Genomic DNA, 18,487 nt, shown 5'->3' on the forward strand with positions numbered 1-18,487 from the left:
GGCCGAGTTCTGCCTGCCCAAGTTGGGTTTTTTCCTTTGTTCATTTACCCCCACATACGTTTTATTTTTTTAAAAAACACTTTGAGTTAGTTGCTAACATTTAAAACTAGGGAGATTTTGGTCCAAAACCAGATCTCTAGATTCTTTTGAATAATCGAAAGCTCTGGCAACAGCAGGCATGCATTCTGCACGACTTCAGTGGCTGGAGTACACATCCCACCCTGCTGCTTATCCTCTCCCTGCCCAGCCCCTTGGGAACAGGCATTGAGGTATCTCAAGTCCAGCTCCAAGGACCAAACTTTTAGGAAGGTTTATATTTAAAGCCACCTCTTTATTTCTTTCATTGCCCTCCCTCCCCCCATTTTACAGCAGCTGCTCCCAGTTCATTTCCTCTTGTTACCATAACTATCCTCATTCCGTATTAAGCAGCTGTGGAATTATCAGGAGATGATCTTCAAGAGTGGGAAAGCGTGGCCTTTGCCCCCATTTTCAAAGCGCATGTTCCGGACAGGAGCGTTCCAGCCTGTATCTTGGAGTCAAGGATGTGGCCTCCTCAATATCTAACATCTAGCTGGCGGTTACATGGCATGGATTGTAAGCGTACCGGCTCTGTCTCCTTAGGCTCACTCCCAAAGAGAGCCAGGGGGTTTGAGATCCTGAAATGCACAGTTCAGGGGGAACAGGAGATAAGCATAGTCTTGACCTCTGCCCACATAGCTAGGAGCCCAGTATGGCTGGCCCCTTGGCCCCTATGAGTATCCCTCTCTGTCTGATGGGGCATAGGGCGTGGGTGGAGTGACAGGAACCCAAATAGGATTTGGTGCCTTCACAGCTTGTGAGCTCAGATCTCAGGCCCCCAGTCTCAAATCCTCATTGGTGAATTCCTTGGGTTAAGATATGGGAACCCCTAACAGAATGCAAATATGCAGACTTTTGACCCCTATGATATTGTTGGATGGCCTCGTGGGCCATGCCAGGACTTGTGGCAGGAGTCCTATCCTCAGAGATGTTCTCAGTACAAGGCTTCCTCTGGGGGTGGAGGTACCTAGGAAGACCTTGGTTATTCTCAGGACTCCCCTGTTTTGTCCAAGCTCCAAGGATGAAGGAGAAGCCAGTGGGAGGGGCCCTATGATTTGCTGCAAAATAGATGCTGTGGTCTTTTTTTTTTCTTTTTCCTTTTTTTTGGCTGCACTGCGCAGCATGTGGGGTTTTAGTTCCTCAACCAGGGATTGAACCCAGGCCCTCAGCAGTGAGAGCTCGGATCATAACCACTGGACCACCAGGGACTTCGCAGGTGCTGTGGTCTTGATCCAGTGGCTGCTGTCAGTCTCTTCTCCTGGACCCTCTGGGCCACCACAGTTTTCCCAGTCCTCCGTGTCTCCACCACTGGCATCCAGGCTTTGTCCTGGCTCTGGTATTTGAACCACGTGTTCCTTGTCTTTCTGCCCAGGGAACCAGGGAGGAGGATGATGTAGTGAGCGAGGACCTGGTGCAGCAGGACGTCCAGGTAAATCGGCACCAGTGCAGGTCCTCGGGCACAGCGAGGCAGCCCTGAGAGAGGGGAGAGGTTGGGCATCCAGGGAAGGGCTGGAGGCAAAGTAATTTGCATCAGACACCAGAAATAACTGACTCACAGCCGTCATTTATACAGTGCTTTGTTGAAGAAAGGACTTCAGTTAGCTTTCAAAGGTACACAGTATGTAAAGTTGGTGAGATGTATTTTGGAGCTTTTCATCATTTGTTCATTTATTCATTCAGTTAATTAATATTTATTGAACACTTACTATGTGCCAGGCATTCTGCCAAGCATTGGGAAATCCTAAATGAACAAAGTCAGACAGTATTGGGGAGATAGGCATATATTAATCACACAAACACCTTCCCTGTGGATATACCATACATTCCAGGTGTTTTGAGCCCCCACTGTGTGCCAGTAACCCTGCAGCAGTACATACAGAGAATGTAAGACATAATTCCTGTTCCTGAGGAGCCCATGCCATAGTGGGAAGCAGGGCATATAAATATTATAATATATACTGGATCAAAGCTATAAAGAAACAGGAAGCCTAGAAGAGGGAGGGAAGGAAAGAGAACTCTGCCTAGGGACATCAGGAAGTGCTTTGAGAACAAATGGGACATTTAATCTGGGCCCTGAAGTTTGAGTAGGAGTTTCCCCAGAAAGAAACGGAGAAAGCTGTACAGGTGTGTGCAAATGTCCTGAGGCTACCAATTACTGGCATGTTCAGGGATCTGGCAGCAGTTCTGAGTGGCTTGGCTGGTGAGTTCTGTCTCCTGCAGTTTCCTCTTTTAGTTAAGTCTCACCTCTTCCCCTTCAGGACCTGTATGAGGCAGGGGAACTGAAATGGGGAACAGATGAAGCCCAGTTCATTTACATTTTGGGAAATCGCAGCAAGCAGCACCTTCGGTTGGGTAAGCTCCAGAGAAGACCTACAGCTGCCCCCTTCAAGTTATGCCAATATTTCCTTTCTCTTTTCCTTTTCTGCTAAGGGAGCATGATAGCTGCCTCATCCACAACCCAAACACTAGTCTTGATTTTATTAGACGGTGGTTTGTATAGGCCCTCATGAGAGGCCTTAACAGGATGTTCAGCCCCTGCATCTCAGTACCAGTCCTGTCTTCATGTTGGAGCAGGAGGTGTACACAGTCCCTCACAGCAGACGCAGCGAGGCTGCAAGGTGACTGGTGATGTGCACGACCTCCCTGACCCCTCCCTAGGTGCCAGCCCTACCTTCATGGTGGCACTCTGGTCCTGGCCACTATGCCTCCCCTTCTGAAGTCCCCGTTCCTTCCAGTGTTATGGGGGTACTCTTGACACCCCTTTCTCTCTGTCGGACTCAGTGTTTGATGAGTATCTGAAGACCACGGGGAAGCCAATCGAAGCCAGCATCCGAGGGGAGCTGTCCGGGGACTTCGAGAAGCTGATGCTTGCTGTGGGTACGTCCGGACGTTGCATTCCCGGGGCCTTTGAGAGATTCAGGGGTTCTGACCCAGGAACAGGGGAATTGTATGGTATGGGGGTGGGAAGGAGAAAACCAGATTATCTGTTTGCAAACCAGTCATTTCAAGAGTCAGTATGTCTGAGCCTGGGGTAGGTTGTGTGTATGTGTTTCTTGGGGGAGAGCTATGGCCTGGCCCTCATCTTGCCCAGAGCTATCCCCCACTAACCCTATTTAAAGTAGTCAGGTTCTAGCCTGCTCTGCCAGCAAGATCCAGAGGTTCAGCTGGTACCTTTCTGTTGAGGAACTACCTTTCCCAGCCCCATCCCAGACGCTTCCCCACCTGACCCAGTTCCCTGTGAAACCCCAGAGGACTAGAAAGTGGAAGGGGGTCCTTGCAGTGCACTCCCCACATTACAACAGGCCCATTTTCTGATTGCTCTGTCCCCTGGGTTTGTGATAAAAGTGGTGGGTCTGGAGTACTCTAGGACTGTGGCTTATCAGGAACCAGGTTCTTCCCAGGTTTGAACTTGGTGACCCCCAAGGAATGGAAACAAAAAAGGGCTCGGGCCACCCCTTCGTCCTTCCGAGGCAGCCAGAATAACTACCTCTTCCTCCCTCTTCCCAGTGAAGTGCATCCGGAGCACCCCAGAGTATTTTGCTGAAAGGCTCTTCAAGGCCATGAAGGTGCGTGGTGGGGTTGATGTGAATGAGGTAGGGGGATGGGGGCTCTGCACGCCTCCACAGGACTGTTGGGAGTCTGGCAAATCTTTGGGGTCCACCGACCAAAGAGAGTGTTCAAGGGATTGACCACAGAACAGCGTGATGGCCCTTTGTCCCAGGTGAGCTCCAGAGCCTGGAGTGCTGCCTGGTCACACACCTGTCCACCCAATACCTGCCCTGTCCTCATGATTGATCAGAGGGTGCAGTGACAGCCTGCACCCGATCCAGCTAACCAGCTGGGTTGGAAGCCCATGCTTTTTTTATTTTTTATTTTTAAAAAATTTTTATTGCAGTATAGTTGATTTACACTTGTGTTAGTTTCAGGTGTACAGCAAAGTGAACCTGTTATACATGTACATACATCTGCTCTTTTTTAGATTCTTTTCCCATATAGGCCATTACAGAGTATTGAGTAGAGTTCCCTGTGCTATATAGTAGGTCCTTATTAGTTATCTATTTTATAAATAGTAGTGTGTATATGTCAATCCCAATCGGAAGCTCATGCTGTTTAAATACTATTAAACAGAATGTTTATATACAATGTATGTAGATAAGTGAAAAACAGTTTGGCATTTTCTGCCAAGATTTGTGATGTTCACCCCTGAGACCCGGGTACTGAGGATCGTGCTTCCCAGGACTTTATACACATGACACACAGAAAGTGGTGGTATTTCCATAGTGTACCAGGCTGAATGAATCATTCATTGCCAGAGGCCAGAGGCCCAAAGTCCCTGCATGGCCATCCCACAAGGACAAGTGGCCTGTAGCCCATCCCTTGTCTCCCAGCGCCAGAGTGAGCTGGACAGCTGGGCCCCGCAGAGACGTCTGCCTGTATGATGTGTTCATAAGAACGTTCATAGCAGTGTTGTCCATATTATGAAAGAACTAGAAACAACCCAGTGTCCATCAGGAGCAGCATGGACAAATAAATGCATAGTGGTGTATTTACAGAGTTCCAAAATGTGCAAACCTAAACCACGTATTGCTTAGTTACAAAGTTAGGTAAAATTATGAGGGTATCAAGGATGGAAATGACATGAGGTGTGGGGAGGAAGGAGATAAAAGCAGGAGGGACACACGGGGAGCTTTGGAGGGATCGGCAATTTGCTTCCTTCGTTCTTAATTTTAACATTTTATCTCAAAAAGTTGTATTTTCAGTTGAGCTGGGGGCTGTCAGCACTCCAGCCCCCTCTCAACTCCCCGTCCCCCAAACCCGCTTGTCTTGCAGGGGCTGGGGACTCGGGACAACACCCTGATCCGCATCATGGTCTCCCGCAGTGAGCTGGACATGCTCGACATCCGGGAGATATTCCGGACGAAGTATGAAAAGTCCCTGTACAGCATGATCAAGGTGAGGTGCTCATGGGGGTACAGGAGGGCTGGGGACCTCTCCCAAGAGAAAAGGCACTGTCCTGGAAAGCTGGGCATCTCATGGGGATTCCAGGAGCCTCAGCCTGTGGTACCTTCAGGGAATTTAAGGCAGCTCAACAGAGGAGCAAGTGTCCAAGGTGCTTGTAAGACATGAGGCACCTCTTTAGAGGAAGGCAGGGCGGGGCCGTGAAGAGCATGAAGTTGAATCCAGGTTGAGGACTCCATCCCTAGGGCAGTGAGAGGTCAGCCTCCTGAAGGCAGCAGGAGGCACTGAAGAACACAAAGGAGGGTTTATTTGGGACCTGTTGGCCCTGGGCCAGGCGATGACTCTGGGCTGTCCAGCCCGCGAGACTGGAGACAGGAGACAGATGCAGAGCTGGTTGGGTTCTCCTTGTTTCAGGTGAGTGGGATAAAGCTTTCTGAGTTCAAGTTGAGCTCCCCAGAGTGTGTTTCTTTTTTTTTTCTTTATACATTGATTTATTGATTTTTGGCCGCGTTGGGTCTTTGTTGCTGCACGCAGGCTTTCTCTAGTTGCAGTGAGTGGGGCCTACTCTTCGTTGCGGTGCACGGACTTCGCATCGCGGTGGCTTCTTTTGTTGCGGAGCATGGGCTCTAGGCACGTGGGCTTCAGTAGTTGTGGCTCACGGGCTCTAGAGCACAGGCTCAGTAGTTGTGGTGCATGGGCTCAGTTGCTCCGCGGTATGTGGGGGTCTTCCCGGACCAGGGATCGAACCCGTGTCCCCTGCATCGGCAGGCGGATTCTTAACCACTGCGCCACCAGGGAAAGTGTATTTCAAAATAGGAATTGTATAGGCATTGTGTGCAAAAATGTCCCATGGAAAACGTTTGGGAAGAAGTAGAATAAGCAAAGATAAGTCAGCTTCTTTACCTCAGAACTTCTCACAGCCTTCACTTCAGTATGTCCATTATGAGGCTCCAAGAGGGATGTAGAATATGCCATGTCTGTCAAATGTGCATTTGTTTGTTTGGTTTTGGCACTCCCAATGTTTTTGCTCCGGGAGCCCTATTTTATGGACTGTTTCATGTGGGAGAGCGCGGCTGGGGATTATCTGGTGGCAGGGGTGTGCTGAGGCCAGCTGTCTGGGGAAGACATCTCTTCTTAATTCCACGTTCAGTAAAGGCGTATCGGTGCCTTGGAATTGTCCATTGGAGGTATTTACACCACGGAAATTGACAAATGCTACAAATCAGGGCTTTTTTTTTTCTTTTTTTCCCAGAGAGCCAGTTGTTAATACTTACCAGTACACCAATTTTTGGTCTCAGCTACCTCCAGACAGGAGGAGAGTCAGGGCTGCTGTGAATACGTGGTCGGCCTCCCCCTGTTTGGGGGAGAACCTCCCGTCCTTGTCTGAGAGGATCCCAGGGCTGAGTGAGAGGTAACCTTTCTCTGTCATTCTCCCCAGAACGACACCTCTGGCGAGTACAAGAAGACTCTGCTGAAGCTGTGTGGGGGAGATGATGAGTAAGTGACCTCCTGGCTGAGGGCTGGAGGGCGTGGCCTCAGGCGTGGCCGGTCAGGATTCTCTTGGCCTCATCTGGATGGATGGGTGGATGGATGGATAGATGATGGATTGGATGGGCTTGGGGATTCCCCAAAGGTCAGAGCACCACACAGGTGAAAGTCTGCGTGTCCATGTATGTGCACTTGAGTGTGGTCTCCCATACACGGAGACATCTACTCCTCTGAACTTGGAAATCAGTTTGGGGCTGTGGACCAGGAATCAGAATATGAGGGTCTAGGCCCTGCTACTTTTTCTTCACAGGTGCTTCTCGGTTTCATCATCTGTTAAATGGAAAAAATACAGATGCCTGCTCTGACTACTTGTTTATTCAGCATCTCTGTATTAAGTACTCTCCATGTGCAGGCATTGAGGGGAAGCACAGTGATGATGCCTCCGGCCTAGAAAGGCATACAGACCAGGGTGTATGTACATGATGGGGTAGTATATGAGCCTCAGAGAGCCCTCAGAGGGTGCACTGTCCCAGACAGGGCGGGGAGGCTCCTGGAGATAATGAGGCTGAGACGCAAGGAGGGAGGTGAAGAGGTGAAGACAGGGCCTGGAAAGGAGAGTGTTTGGGGTGGAGAGAGGGCCTAGAGAGGAGAAGGCACAGCCTGATTCATTTATGTAACTGAGGTCTCACTTTTGTAGCATGCTTGGGAGAGATGAGGCTGAGAGGTGGGCGGGGTCCGGGGCCTCTTCCTGGCACACAGACCTCACCTAAGGGTAGCAGAGAGCCAGGCATTGGAGGCGTGAAATTGGGGCATGACTTGACTAGATTTGGGTTCTAGGAAAGGAACTACAGGTACTCTGATTTCCCTTCTCTGGGGCTTATAATGATCCAGTTAAGTAGGGAATACCAGAGCCTCCTGTTTACCTTTGTTAAGAGCCTTAGGGGCTGATTCAGTTCAGCAGATATTTACCTGGCAACTAATAAACCGGGGTGCTTGACAGAAGGAGAGGTAGAGATGGCGTGGCCCTAAGCTGGTCATGGACATGTCTGAGAGGGGAGACTTGGATAGAAGTCACTCAAATTATAAAGAGGGAAGGGGAGGTTGAGGGCCTAGAGAAATCATCTCCAGCAGGAAGGCTGCTGCTCAGAGCCAGCATGGTAGGGGGAGTCACAAGAGAGGGTAGAAGGTTCTCAGAAGTGGAGGGAGGGCCATGGTGAATGGGTGAGGCCCAGGCTGCAGAGAAGGGAAAGCCAGATGGATTTACTTAAAGTGTGTGTGCATGAGTGTGTGTGTGTGTATGCGTGTGTGTTGTGTGTGTGAGTGTTGCCCACGATGACCTTCCCTCCTGTCCTCTCCCTAACACCCTCCATTCCAGTGCTGCTGGCAAGTTCTTCCCGGAGGCAGCGCAGGTGGCCTATCAGATGTGGGAACTTAGTGCAGTGGCCCGAGTAGAGGTCAGACCCTCCCCCCCTCCTGCTTGACCTCTTGACCACAGCTTCCACTCTTCTGCTCGCACCTTCCTGCTGCTCTCGTTGGCACCCAGCTGCCCCCTGGTGGCCAGCCCGAGACGTTGAGTCTCATGTCTTGAAGCTTCCTGTTCTCCGCGGAGTGATGGATGGGTGGGTGGGCACTCTGGTGTTGGCATCTGATTCCTGCGTTCACCTCTCACATGCTGGGAGGTGTTCTGCCCCACTAACTACTAACAGACCTTGCCAGATGGAGACCTGGTTGGTTCAGTAGCGGGGCCTATCCCATCCTGGGTCCAACAGTTGGGTTTTGGAGGCATGAAAGCTGAGAACAGATGGGCACCCCTGGGTGTACTGGGCGATTCTTGGTCATCCTGACCATCCTCAGACCCAGGGTCCACACAGGGCAAGAAGGAAAAGTTTCACAGAAGTACTCAGGGCAAATGCATCCAGGGACCGGTAGCACTTGGCCCCTATGAAAATATTTGGAACCTATGACTCTATTACTCACTCGCTAGCTACCTTTGGCGGGTCCCCACCTCTCTCTGTCTCCACCTCTCAGATGAGGCTGTTAGACATGGCAGTCTGGATGCCCTTCAAGGGCTCTTGTGCTCTGATGTTCTAGGACAGCATTTCCCAAATTATAAGGCAAGAGCTGTCATTGCAGATGATGTTAAGTCATATGAGAAATGAACTGAGTTTTTTTTCTGGGGAGGGGGACCTCCATGGCATTCAATAACACTGACTCCACATAGTGAGAAAGCTGCTCAGCTTCACTTTCATCAACCTTATTGTTAACGTCAAAGAAGGAGTCTCAGTTTGGTGCCACATCTTTGCCATAGTCGCTAATTTCCCCTTTTCACAAAGAGCTGAGAAAGCTAGCTTCAGGTTCACAGCTTTTGGCAAGCAACGGTGTCTTGTTAAATTTGGTGGTATTCGAAAACATGTTTTTTGTTTTTATGACATTTATTTTCATGGGTTATTATCAGTGTATGGCACATGACACCAACTTTCTATTCATGATAGTGATATAAAACTATTTTCATTCATTAGTTCATTGAGCAAGTTTTTTCTGAGAGCTTACCCCTGTGTCAGGCACTGCTGCAGGCTCTTGGGGCATATCACAGAACAAAATGGACCAAAATCCTTGCCCTTTAGGAATATTTAAATGCACTTCAAAATGAATGCATTTAAATAAAACAGAAAAGAAGCTGAATTAAGTTAAAATATTAAGTAATAACAGGGTGTACACAAATATAGAAAACATTATGAAGGTCGTTCAGGAGTGACTGAAATTTGGGCAACTCTCTTCTGGTATTTCAGACCATTTCAGTTGCCTTTTCAGGGAGAGTGTTTCTCTAAGAGGCAAGAAGACCTTGGCAACAGGGCAGGGTTCTGAGGGACTGGGTTCCAGTGCATCTGGGCCAGAGCTGACTCCTGGGGCAGGAGCCCGGCCTCTCTTCCCCTGACAGCACTTGACCTGCTCCCAGGCCTGGGTCTGTCTCTCTCCTCCCTCTCTCAGCTCTAGGGCAGGGGTCTGTCTGCTGTGCCTTCACCCCCGCCTCTTTCCCCCCAAGCTGCTTGGTTTGGGGCTCATGGGGAAAGCCTCCCCTCCCTCGCATGCTCCTCTCTTGGCCTGGCCCCCGGGGGGCCTCCAGACACCTGCTGAGTCACTTTCTGCTTCTTGCAGGTGAAAGGAACTGTGCACCCAGCTGGTGACTTTAACCCTGACGCAGATGCCAAAGCCTTGCGGAAAGCCATGAAGGGACTTGGTAAGGGGCATGTGAAAGGGACCAGGTTGGCCTCTGGAGCAGCAGGGGTGGCAGGTCTGGCAATGGGCCTGGCAGGGGCAAGAGCTGAGGCCTCAGACTGGGGTCTGCAGGATGATGAGCACTTTATTTGCTTTGAGTCTCCACCCCCCTGGAACCTCCAGCTCCCTAGGTATAGGGAGGAGGGGAGTGAGGGCGTTTGTAAGGAACATTCCCAGAGACCAAGGTGCTCCCAGGCCCTGGTATAGAAAAAAGTACTAGGTGATAAGGATGGGTTTTTGCTCTGGCTTTGCTGCTGACTCACTGTGTGACTTTGGGCAAGTCTTGTAACCCACCTGGGGGTCTCAGTATCTCCATGCATAAAATAAGGGATGTGGACCCTGTAACCCAAGAGGCCACTTCTGGTGTGGGAACACCCCCTGCTGGTTACCCATATCCAGGCCTCCATTTGGCTTAGGTGAGAAGAACCACCTGTGGGTGGGTGGCCTGTCCTCAGGAAGGCCAGCGGGGACAGAGCATCTGGGTTTGGCTTCCATTGCCCTTTCTCCCCCATCTGTCTAACAGTACCTCCCAGGGGACCTTGGGCTAAGTCTTTTACCTTCTGGGCTTCATTTTCATTTGTCTCATGCGAATAATAATATCTACCAAGCATATCTAGGACTGTAAGATGACAGGGGTAGAAATGCTCTTGAAAGATAGAGTCCTTAAAAAATTAATAAATAAATGAAGACAGAGTCCTGTGCCAGGTCTGAGGTTGATGGCATTGATCTGAGGCGCAGGACATGGTACCCTGATGCCTTCCAGAGTCAACCTGCTGTGGTTAGAGGGACTTGGGGTCCAGCTTTCAGGGCGTTACAGAGAAAGGACACAGGGTCCCCAAAAGGACTTAGGTTGTCATGTTGGAAGGATCCCTTAGTAACCCCTCCAGCCCTTCCAGAAACAGAAGGGGAGGGGACTTGTCCAAGGGGATAGCCATTGCCAGAGCTGGGACTAGAACTCAGAAGCCCTGGCTCTCAATCCAGTGCTCTCTGCTCCCCCAGGGGTCTTTTTTTCCTCAACTAGTGACACAGCAGAAAGAAGTGCAGAAGGAATCCAGGGGAAGTTAGTGGCTTGGGCCAGAAGCAAGGCTCCTGCAGGGACTTGGGGGCATAAGACTGCCTATCCTGGCCTCTACCCTGACAAAGGTGGATGGGGCCCATCACTGGGGGACATGGGGGAGCTGGGCCAAGGCCTTCCTCTGAACTGTGGCTTTGGGGACTCAGGAACTGATGAGGACACCATCATTGACATCATCACGCACCGCAGCAACGCCCAACGGCAGCAGATCCGCCAGACCTTCAAGTCTCACTTCGGCCGGGTAAGGGCCTCAGCCTGGGCCCTGGGCCCCTCATCCACGATCCTCCTTGGAGGGAGCTCAGCCTGTCACAGCCAGCTCTGCACCTGGGTCTTCATGGCAGTGGGACCCCCTGTGGCCACGTGTTCTTGGAGTGTCTCCAGCACTGGATTTGGGCTGCCTGCACACGCACCTCTCCCTCCCACTGCACCCCGGCTTCCTTGTGGTCAGCAACACGTGTGTGACTGGCTCCACTTAGAGCTTCGATCAGGGATATGAGTTTTGTTAGTAGCATCTAGTTTTGGCTGACCAGTTTCCCCAGGATGGAAATGGCACTGCCCCCTTTCCTTCCCTGTCTCCTGCCTCCAAGGAGAGCAAGCAGGTCTTCCTCCAGCTTGGTTTATTTCCCCCACCCTCTTTGGCTTCCTCAAAACAGTGAACCCAACATCAGCCAAGATAGACACAGGCTTCCACGATCCCTGCGTCCACATGGAGCCCCCGTCTCCTCCTTCCATGTCTCCTCCCTGTCCCAAGTCACATGTGGGCAAGTGCTGATGTTGGCATGACCTTGGCTCTGCCCTCTGCAGGACTTGATGGCTGACCTGAAGTCTGAGCTCTCTGGAGACCTGGCAAGGCTGATTCTGGGGCTCATGATGCCACCGGCCCATTATGATGCCAAGCAGTTGAAGAAAGCCATGGAGGTAAGGTGTGGGCACCAAGGGCATGGGGTCCAGTCTCTGTGGGTGCTGGGTGGGACACAGGCACTCTTCCCAAGCCCAGGTGTGTTGGATGTAACTCCTTGGTAGAGCCCCTCCCACGCCTATCCTGGGCTCAGTGTCTTAGCTCAGCTCCCTGTCTCATCAACCCACAAGGCAAGGCTTCTCTTTTGTCCCCATTTTACAGATGAGGAAGCTGAGGCTCAGAGCTTAAGTTGCTTGGTTAAAGTCATAGCACTAGGAAGTAGCAGAGCTGGAATTCGGATCAAGTCTGTCTGATTCGAGTGCCTGACTTGACAACCACATGAAACCACTAGAGTTTTCGGCTCCTTAAGGATTAAGAGGAGAACAGACATTCCCTGGGCAAAGCAAATTGAGATTATTGTCCTTTTAAAATTCCTGGACAAAAAAATGGATGACTTAAAAACATGGAATTAGGAGAAGGATGGGGCTAGACTGTGGATCTCAGGACACTCTGAGGATAAGGCTGTCCTCATCACACACCAGCTTTTAATAAAGAAACTTGAAGCTTTCCTTCAGGTCAGAGAACCCAGAGACCAGTTGACCACTGAGCAGTAACCTCCCAGGACAGAGACACGTCTTACCTTTTTTTATAGCCATTGCCCCAGCAGCTTGCTGGGGCAAGCTGACTGGCACAAAATAGGTGTTTAACAGATGTTTGAATCCATCAGTCTGCCTCCCTTCCCTCCCCCAAAGTGGGGACCTTAGAATAATGGGTTCCTCAGCTGCCTGAGTCCACGTATCATCCATCAAATCCAAATGTAAACAAATGTAGCTTGTTGTTTTCCTTGAGGCACAGAACTTTTTTTCTTCTTCTGACAAATATGTGTTCACCATGAAAGCTTGGGAAAACATACACAGAGCAAAAAAGAAGAAAATAAAAATCATCTGTGATCCCTCACCCACCCGTAGACCACAATCACTATTACACTGTGATGCATGTCCTCTATCCTTTTTATGTACTTAGATATAAATATTTATATTCAGATATATATGCATATCAGCATTTTTATACACACACACACACACACACACACACACACACACCCATATCCTGTATATTCTTTTCTTTTTAAAATTTTGGGTCCAAAGCACTTCTCATGGGAGGTTCTGGAAATCTTAAGCTAGTGTGGTCCCTTGATCGTGCCAAGGTCTGGTCTGGGGACCACATCTGAGGGTAAAAAGAAAATTAGGGAAGGTTTGGTCTGAGTGTTGACCTCCTGTGTGGTTTCTTGGAGCAGGGGTCTCTTTGACCTGGGCCCCTCAGACCTCTGCACGGGGGTCTGTGCTGTGGTTCAGATCCTCTTTGCCTTGACTTTCTAGGGAGCTGGCACAGATGAAAAGGCTCTCATCGAAATCCTGGCCACTCGGACCAACGCCGAAATCCGGGCCATCAATGAGGCCTATAAGGAGGGTGAGTATGGGAGGCCTGGGGCCAGTGCCTCTGGGAGGTGTAGGGGGAAGAGCAGGTCCTCCAGCTCCTGGCCTCACCCTACAGCCCTGCCCCATCTCCCTCCTCTCAGGCCACAAGGCTTTGATAAGCCCGTTGGGTGTGCCCAGCCCTGTGTCTGGGGAAAGAGTGCCCCAGATGGAGTCCCAGCAGGACAGAGGCCTGGAGGTAGAAGAGGGTTTGACTGGGAGTGGGAGAGAGAGCACCCAGGCCACTGGAGAGAGAGGGTGGCTTCATGGGCGTTTGGCCTGTGCAGTCACACAGGGCCCCGCATTCAGAAGGCCCCGTGCCTGGTTACATGCTTTGCTGTCACCGTCTTGAAATTTATTTTTTATTTTTTATTTTTTTTGTGGTACGTAGGCCTCTCACTGTTGTGGCCTCTCCCGTTGCAGAGCGCAGGCTCAGCAGCCATGGCTCACGGGCCCAGCCGCTCTGCAGCATGTGGGATTTTCCCAGACCGGGGCACGAACCCGTGTCCCCTGCATCGGCAGGAGGATTCTCAACCACTGCCCCACCAGGGAAGCCCCTTTGAAATTTTTAATAAATTTTTAACAAATGATCTCATATTATCCTGCAGAACCTTGCATGTCAGTCAAAAACGTTTTAAGCATTTTTCTCTTCTGAGCAGCTTTAAAATGGTAGAATCTTTGAGCAGGGAAGTGACATGATCAGAGCTGTGCTTTTGGGTCCAGCAACTGCCATGCAGGAGCAAAGGTAGGAAAGAGAGTGAAGACAGAGAGGCTGCTGTATGGGAGAGGGGAGAGGCACTGAGCCCTCAGCAGGGACAGGAGCAGAGGGGGATGATGGACCGATGAGCACATCACTGTCAAAATCAACAGGAGGGTAGCTGGATGCCCTCAAGAGCCAACTACAAACTCCTTCATCTCCACCACCCCGCCAGCACTGCTCTGACTTCAGTCTGCCCTTCTAGGACCCCTTGCCCATCCCATGTCCTTCTTGGCCAGCAGGTGCCCACATCTCCTTTTTCTGTCTCAGACTATCACAAGTCCCTGGAAGATGCTCTGAGCTCAGACACGTCCGGCCATTTCAAGAGGATCCTCATCTCTCTGGCCACGGTGTGTGAATTCATGGCCCCAGGCCTGCTTGGCCCTCTGGGGCCCTGGGAGTGGGGGAAGGGTTGCTACAGGGAAGGGAAGGGAGTTAGGAGTCCACTCCTGATGAGGAGAGGATGTCTTCCCCTGCTGCCTCCTCAGAGTCTTACCACTGAAGCAGTTACTACTTGTGCAATGCCTTCTCCATTGTTCACTTTTCAAAGCTGGCTTAGTGCCCCCTTCTCCAGGCAGCCTTCCATGATTGCCCTTAACCTGGCTTTTTGGGCCCCCAGCTGACAGGACAAAGCCATGTAGGTGACCTTTCCCTGTGTCATCATCCAAGAGCTTCTGTTACCATCTCTTGAATTCTCATAACCCAGGCGCCAGGCCCTGATGCACAGTTATGGCAAACTCAGTGTGTCTGAGTCAGGCATTGGGCTAAGTGCCTTCCCAGTGTTTGTGTTAATGCTCATGACTGCCTATCTTATGAAGGCAGGTTTATTGTCCCCATGTTACACATGAGGGAGAGGGTTCAGAGAGCTGAGTGGCTGAGCAAAGTACTGTGGCTACTGAGGGACAGAGAGGGTGGATGTTTGGAGGCTGAACTTTCTTACTGGTCCTGCTGCAGGGGAACCGTGAGGAGGGAGGAGAAGATCGGGACCGGGCGCGGGAAGATGCCCAGGTGAGACACCCCACCCCACCCCATCCCCTGCCCAGTGACTCCAGCTGACATCTGTCCATGCCAGGCCCTGGCTGTCTGGGAGTGGGGAAGGCATCTGGCAGAACATGGCTGGTGTGACTGGCTACACTTAGACTCTTGGCCCCTGCACCTCTCCACCCTTAGAAGTGAGACTAGGACACTTTCCAGAACTTTCAGAGAGAGGCTTGGGAGGGTGGTGCTGATTCTACTGAAATTTCCTGTGTCAAGCCCTAGACCCTCAGAGCTAGAAGGAACCTATGGATTGTCCAGGTCAGGCCCCTCATGTTACAGTTCAAAAATGGAGGCCCTGAGAGCAGGAATGGCTTCTGAAAGTCACACAGCAAATCAGTGGCCCAGGTGGAATTGACCCAGAGGGCGCTGGTCTGGGAGCTTGCTGGGAAGGGGGCCTGAGTGCTAAAGGTCTCAGTTTATTATCTATAAAATGTGACCAAGTCGAAGGGAATGTCCTGGGAGACCTAGAAAGGGAGTTCATCGAGGGCTGGGGTCTGCTCACTGATGTATCCAAAGTGGCACATGGTTGGTACTCAATATATATCTGTTGTTGAGTGAATAGGGGGGCAGGGGGTTCTCTAGGGTCTCCTGGCTGCTCTGCTGCTACCCTGCTTCTAAGGCTAATGAGCTTGAGGTCTGGAGATGGCTTCTCATGGAGGCTGGACAACCCCAAATCCATTGTCCCTCTGGGTCCCCATGGATGGGGAGTCCCTGTTGAGGCCATCTGCACTGTCCCCGCTCGCCTGTGCCTTGTTCCCGGCATCCTCTGGCCCGGCCCAGGTCCAGGGGTTGGGCATAGATACCAGAGCCAGTGTTTCCAGCCCCCTTCTTTTACAGTTGGTGGGTTGAAAAGAGCCCTGATAGACTGGGAGTCAGGGAAGGAGCCCTGTTCTGAATTCTGCCAACAGAGGTGTGAAATGTTACAGCACCATCTGAGCTGAAGAATCTGTAGCTGTAACCCGACAACTACAAAACTATTACAGTGTGTACTGAGTATGATGCTGAGGCTGTTTCATACTTTGATATGACCCCATTTTCTTACTGGAAGAAAAATGAAGCCCCTTACCTATCCAAGGGTACAGTTTCTAAGTGGCCATGGTGTGATTTGAAGCCAGGCCTGCCTGACTCCAAAACCTGCGCTTAATACCATTTAATATCCTCCAGGACCCAGTATAGTAATTTCCCTGCAGCTTCCAAACCAGGTAGCTGCCGGTGTCTAGTTTTCCTGCCCCTTGTTTGGAATACAGTTGTCAGAAGCTACAGGGTTCCATACAGATAAGTTATTCCAAATGTGTTATAGATATGTTTGTGGGGGCTAGCCTGGGAACCCAGTCTAGGGAAGCCCCCCCCCAGACTGGCTTGCTGAAGCCACATTTCATCCCCTCATTCAGCAGGTATTTATTAAGTACTGCTGTGAGCATCCCCATTGTGCCCTTAAGGGTCTTTGAACCTGGCTTCCTCGTGAAAGCTCAATGCAAATCCATCCATCACCTCCTCCGGGGAATTCTGCTTGGTGCCTGGTCCGCCTAGGAGGCTATGCTTCTAGTTGCTGCCAGCAGGGGGCAATGGTGGGCCTCGCTGGCAGCCACTTTTCAGGAGAGAAGCGGGAGAGAGAGAACCTGGGTGGAGTCAACCAAGGGAGCCAGAGCCAGGCCCCGCCCAACTCAGCTGCTTCTCCAGATTCACAGTTGCTAGACCCTGATCTTAGTGTGGACTCATTTCCTTATAGCTAAAAATATTTTGTTTCTCAAGTAATACATATTTTTTTTGTAGAAACTTTAGAAAATAGACAAGCAAAACCAAAAACAAAACCCCATAACCTACTACTAATAATAGCTATTGTTAATATTTTAGAGTATATTATTCTAGTTGTCTTTTTATGTATTTATAAAAATGGATCCCTGATTTATAACAGTTAAAAATGAGTATTCTGTGAATATGGTAACATATCATTTTTTTAAAAATCAATAGCATCATTTAATGGCTAAATAACTCTTCCATTTAAGAATCTACCAAACTTCTTTTAAAAAGCCCTCTCCCTGGTAACCAACTGTCATCACATTCATGATTTTTTTCCTTAGAATAGATTTCTAGAGGTGAATTGGGAATGCTGGAGGAAAATGTATACAAAAATTGAAGGCCTTTCATATGCAGAGCCAAGGTCCCCCAGAAAAATAATGACATTGGTGCTTGACGGTGTGTGGTTGCTGGTTTTACACCTCCTCCTTCCCAGGCTCTCACTCTGGGCATCGAGAACAACCTCAAGCTCTTGGAAATCTGGGTCTGTTATGATCAGGTGACAAATGGCCAGTGTTTACCTCTTGCCCCACAGTACTGCAAATAGCTTTTGCCCTTTACTCTCAGTGTTCCAGTGTGAGCAGTAAATCATGTAAATGATCTAATTATTATAGACCCAGAGTGAAGTGAAGAATTGTGGCCATTTTTAGATAATTCAATCTCCAGGTTATTTTTTTAATATAACAGCTTTATTGAAATATAATTTTCATACTGTCTATTGACCCATTTAAAGAATACAATTTGGTGGTTGCTAGTGTCTTCACAGACTTGTGCAGCCATCACCACAGTAATTTTAGAACATTTCATCACCCTAAAAAGAAACCCTGTACATATTGCGGTTCGTCTCATTTCCTCCCAACCCCCCAGCCCTAGGCAACCACTAATCTACTTTCTGTCTGTATAGATTTACCTATTCTGGACATTTCATATAAATGGAATCCTACAATATATGGCCTTTTGTGGCTACTTTCTTTCACTTTATTATAATATTTTCACAGTTTGTCCATATCATAGTATATATAAGTACTTTATTCCTTTCCATTGCCAAATAATATTTCATTGTATGGATATCTTACTTTTTTTTTAACCTCCATTCATCAGCTAATAGACATTTGGCTTGTTTCTACTTTTTAGCTATTATGAATAATGCTACCATAAACATTTGTGTACAAGTTTTTATGTGCACGTATGATTGCATTTCTCTTGGGTGTATGTCTATGAGTAGAATTGCTGGGTCATGTGATAACTCTAACTTTTAGAGATTAATTTTGGCATGAAGTGGCTCAGCTAATAAGGAACAGCTTTTGTGTTGAATATCTGGAAAATTATTGTAGTTACCCACTGCATTTTTCATATTACAAATATGATGGTCTTAAAGTGCTTTGAAAAAAACAAATATATCTGGGGGTTCTCTCATCCAAATAAGTAAAGAATCTTTGACACTTTAGATTCCACTTTGTTTAATTTTTTAAACATCTCCCTCTTTTTTTCTTTCTTTTTTTTTTTTTTTTTTTTTTTCTTTTTTTGCGGTACGCGGGCCTCTCACCGTTGCAGCCTCTCCCGTTGCGGAGCACAGGCTCCGGACGCGCAGGCTCAGCGGCCATGGCTCACGGGCCCAGCCGCTCCGCGGCAAGTGGGATCTTCCC

General features: G+C 49.5%; 1 protein-coding gene across 2 annotated transcripts in view; it reads left to right on the forward strand.

Annotated features, from left to right (window-relative positions):
* The window catches only part of ANXA6 (annexin A6), a 53,092-nt gene that overhangs the window by 19,983 nt on the left and 14,622 nt on the right, over positions 1–18,487 (forward strand). For both annotated transcript variants that reach the window (XM_059061505.2, XM_067032039.1), the window contains exons 8-20: positions 1,451–1,507; positions 2,337–2,430; positions 2,860–2,955; positions 3,586–3,644; positions 4,909–5,031; positions 6,476–6,534; positions 7,901–7,979; positions 9,682–9,763; positions 11,023–11,117; positions 11,681–11,794; positions 13,154–13,244; positions 14,277–14,356; positions 14,961–15,014. In XM_059061505.2, coding sequence (XP_058917488.1) covers positions 1,451–1,507; positions 2,337–2,430; positions 2,860–2,955; positions 3,586–3,644; positions 4,909–5,031; positions 6,476–6,534; positions 7,901–7,979; positions 9,682–9,763; positions 11,023–11,117; positions 11,681–11,794; positions 13,154–13,244; positions 14,277–14,356; positions 14,961–15,014 — 1,083 coding nt within the window. The remainder of the gene's footprint in view (positions 1–1,450; positions 1,508–2,336; positions 2,431–2,859; positions 2,956–3,585; positions 3,645–4,908; positions 5,032–6,475; positions 6,535–7,900; positions 7,980–9,681; positions 9,764–11,022; positions 11,118–11,680; positions 11,795–13,153; positions 13,245–14,276; positions 14,357–14,960; positions 15,015–18,487) is intronic.

This window comes from Kogia breviceps, chromosome 4 (genome assembly GCF_026419965.1).
Source record: "Kogia breviceps isolate mKogBre1 chromosome 4, mKogBre1 haplotype 1, whole genome shotgun sequence".
Classification (NCBI taxonomy): Eukaryota; Metazoa; Chordata; class Mammalia; order Artiodactyla; family Physeteridae; genus Kogia; species Kogia breviceps.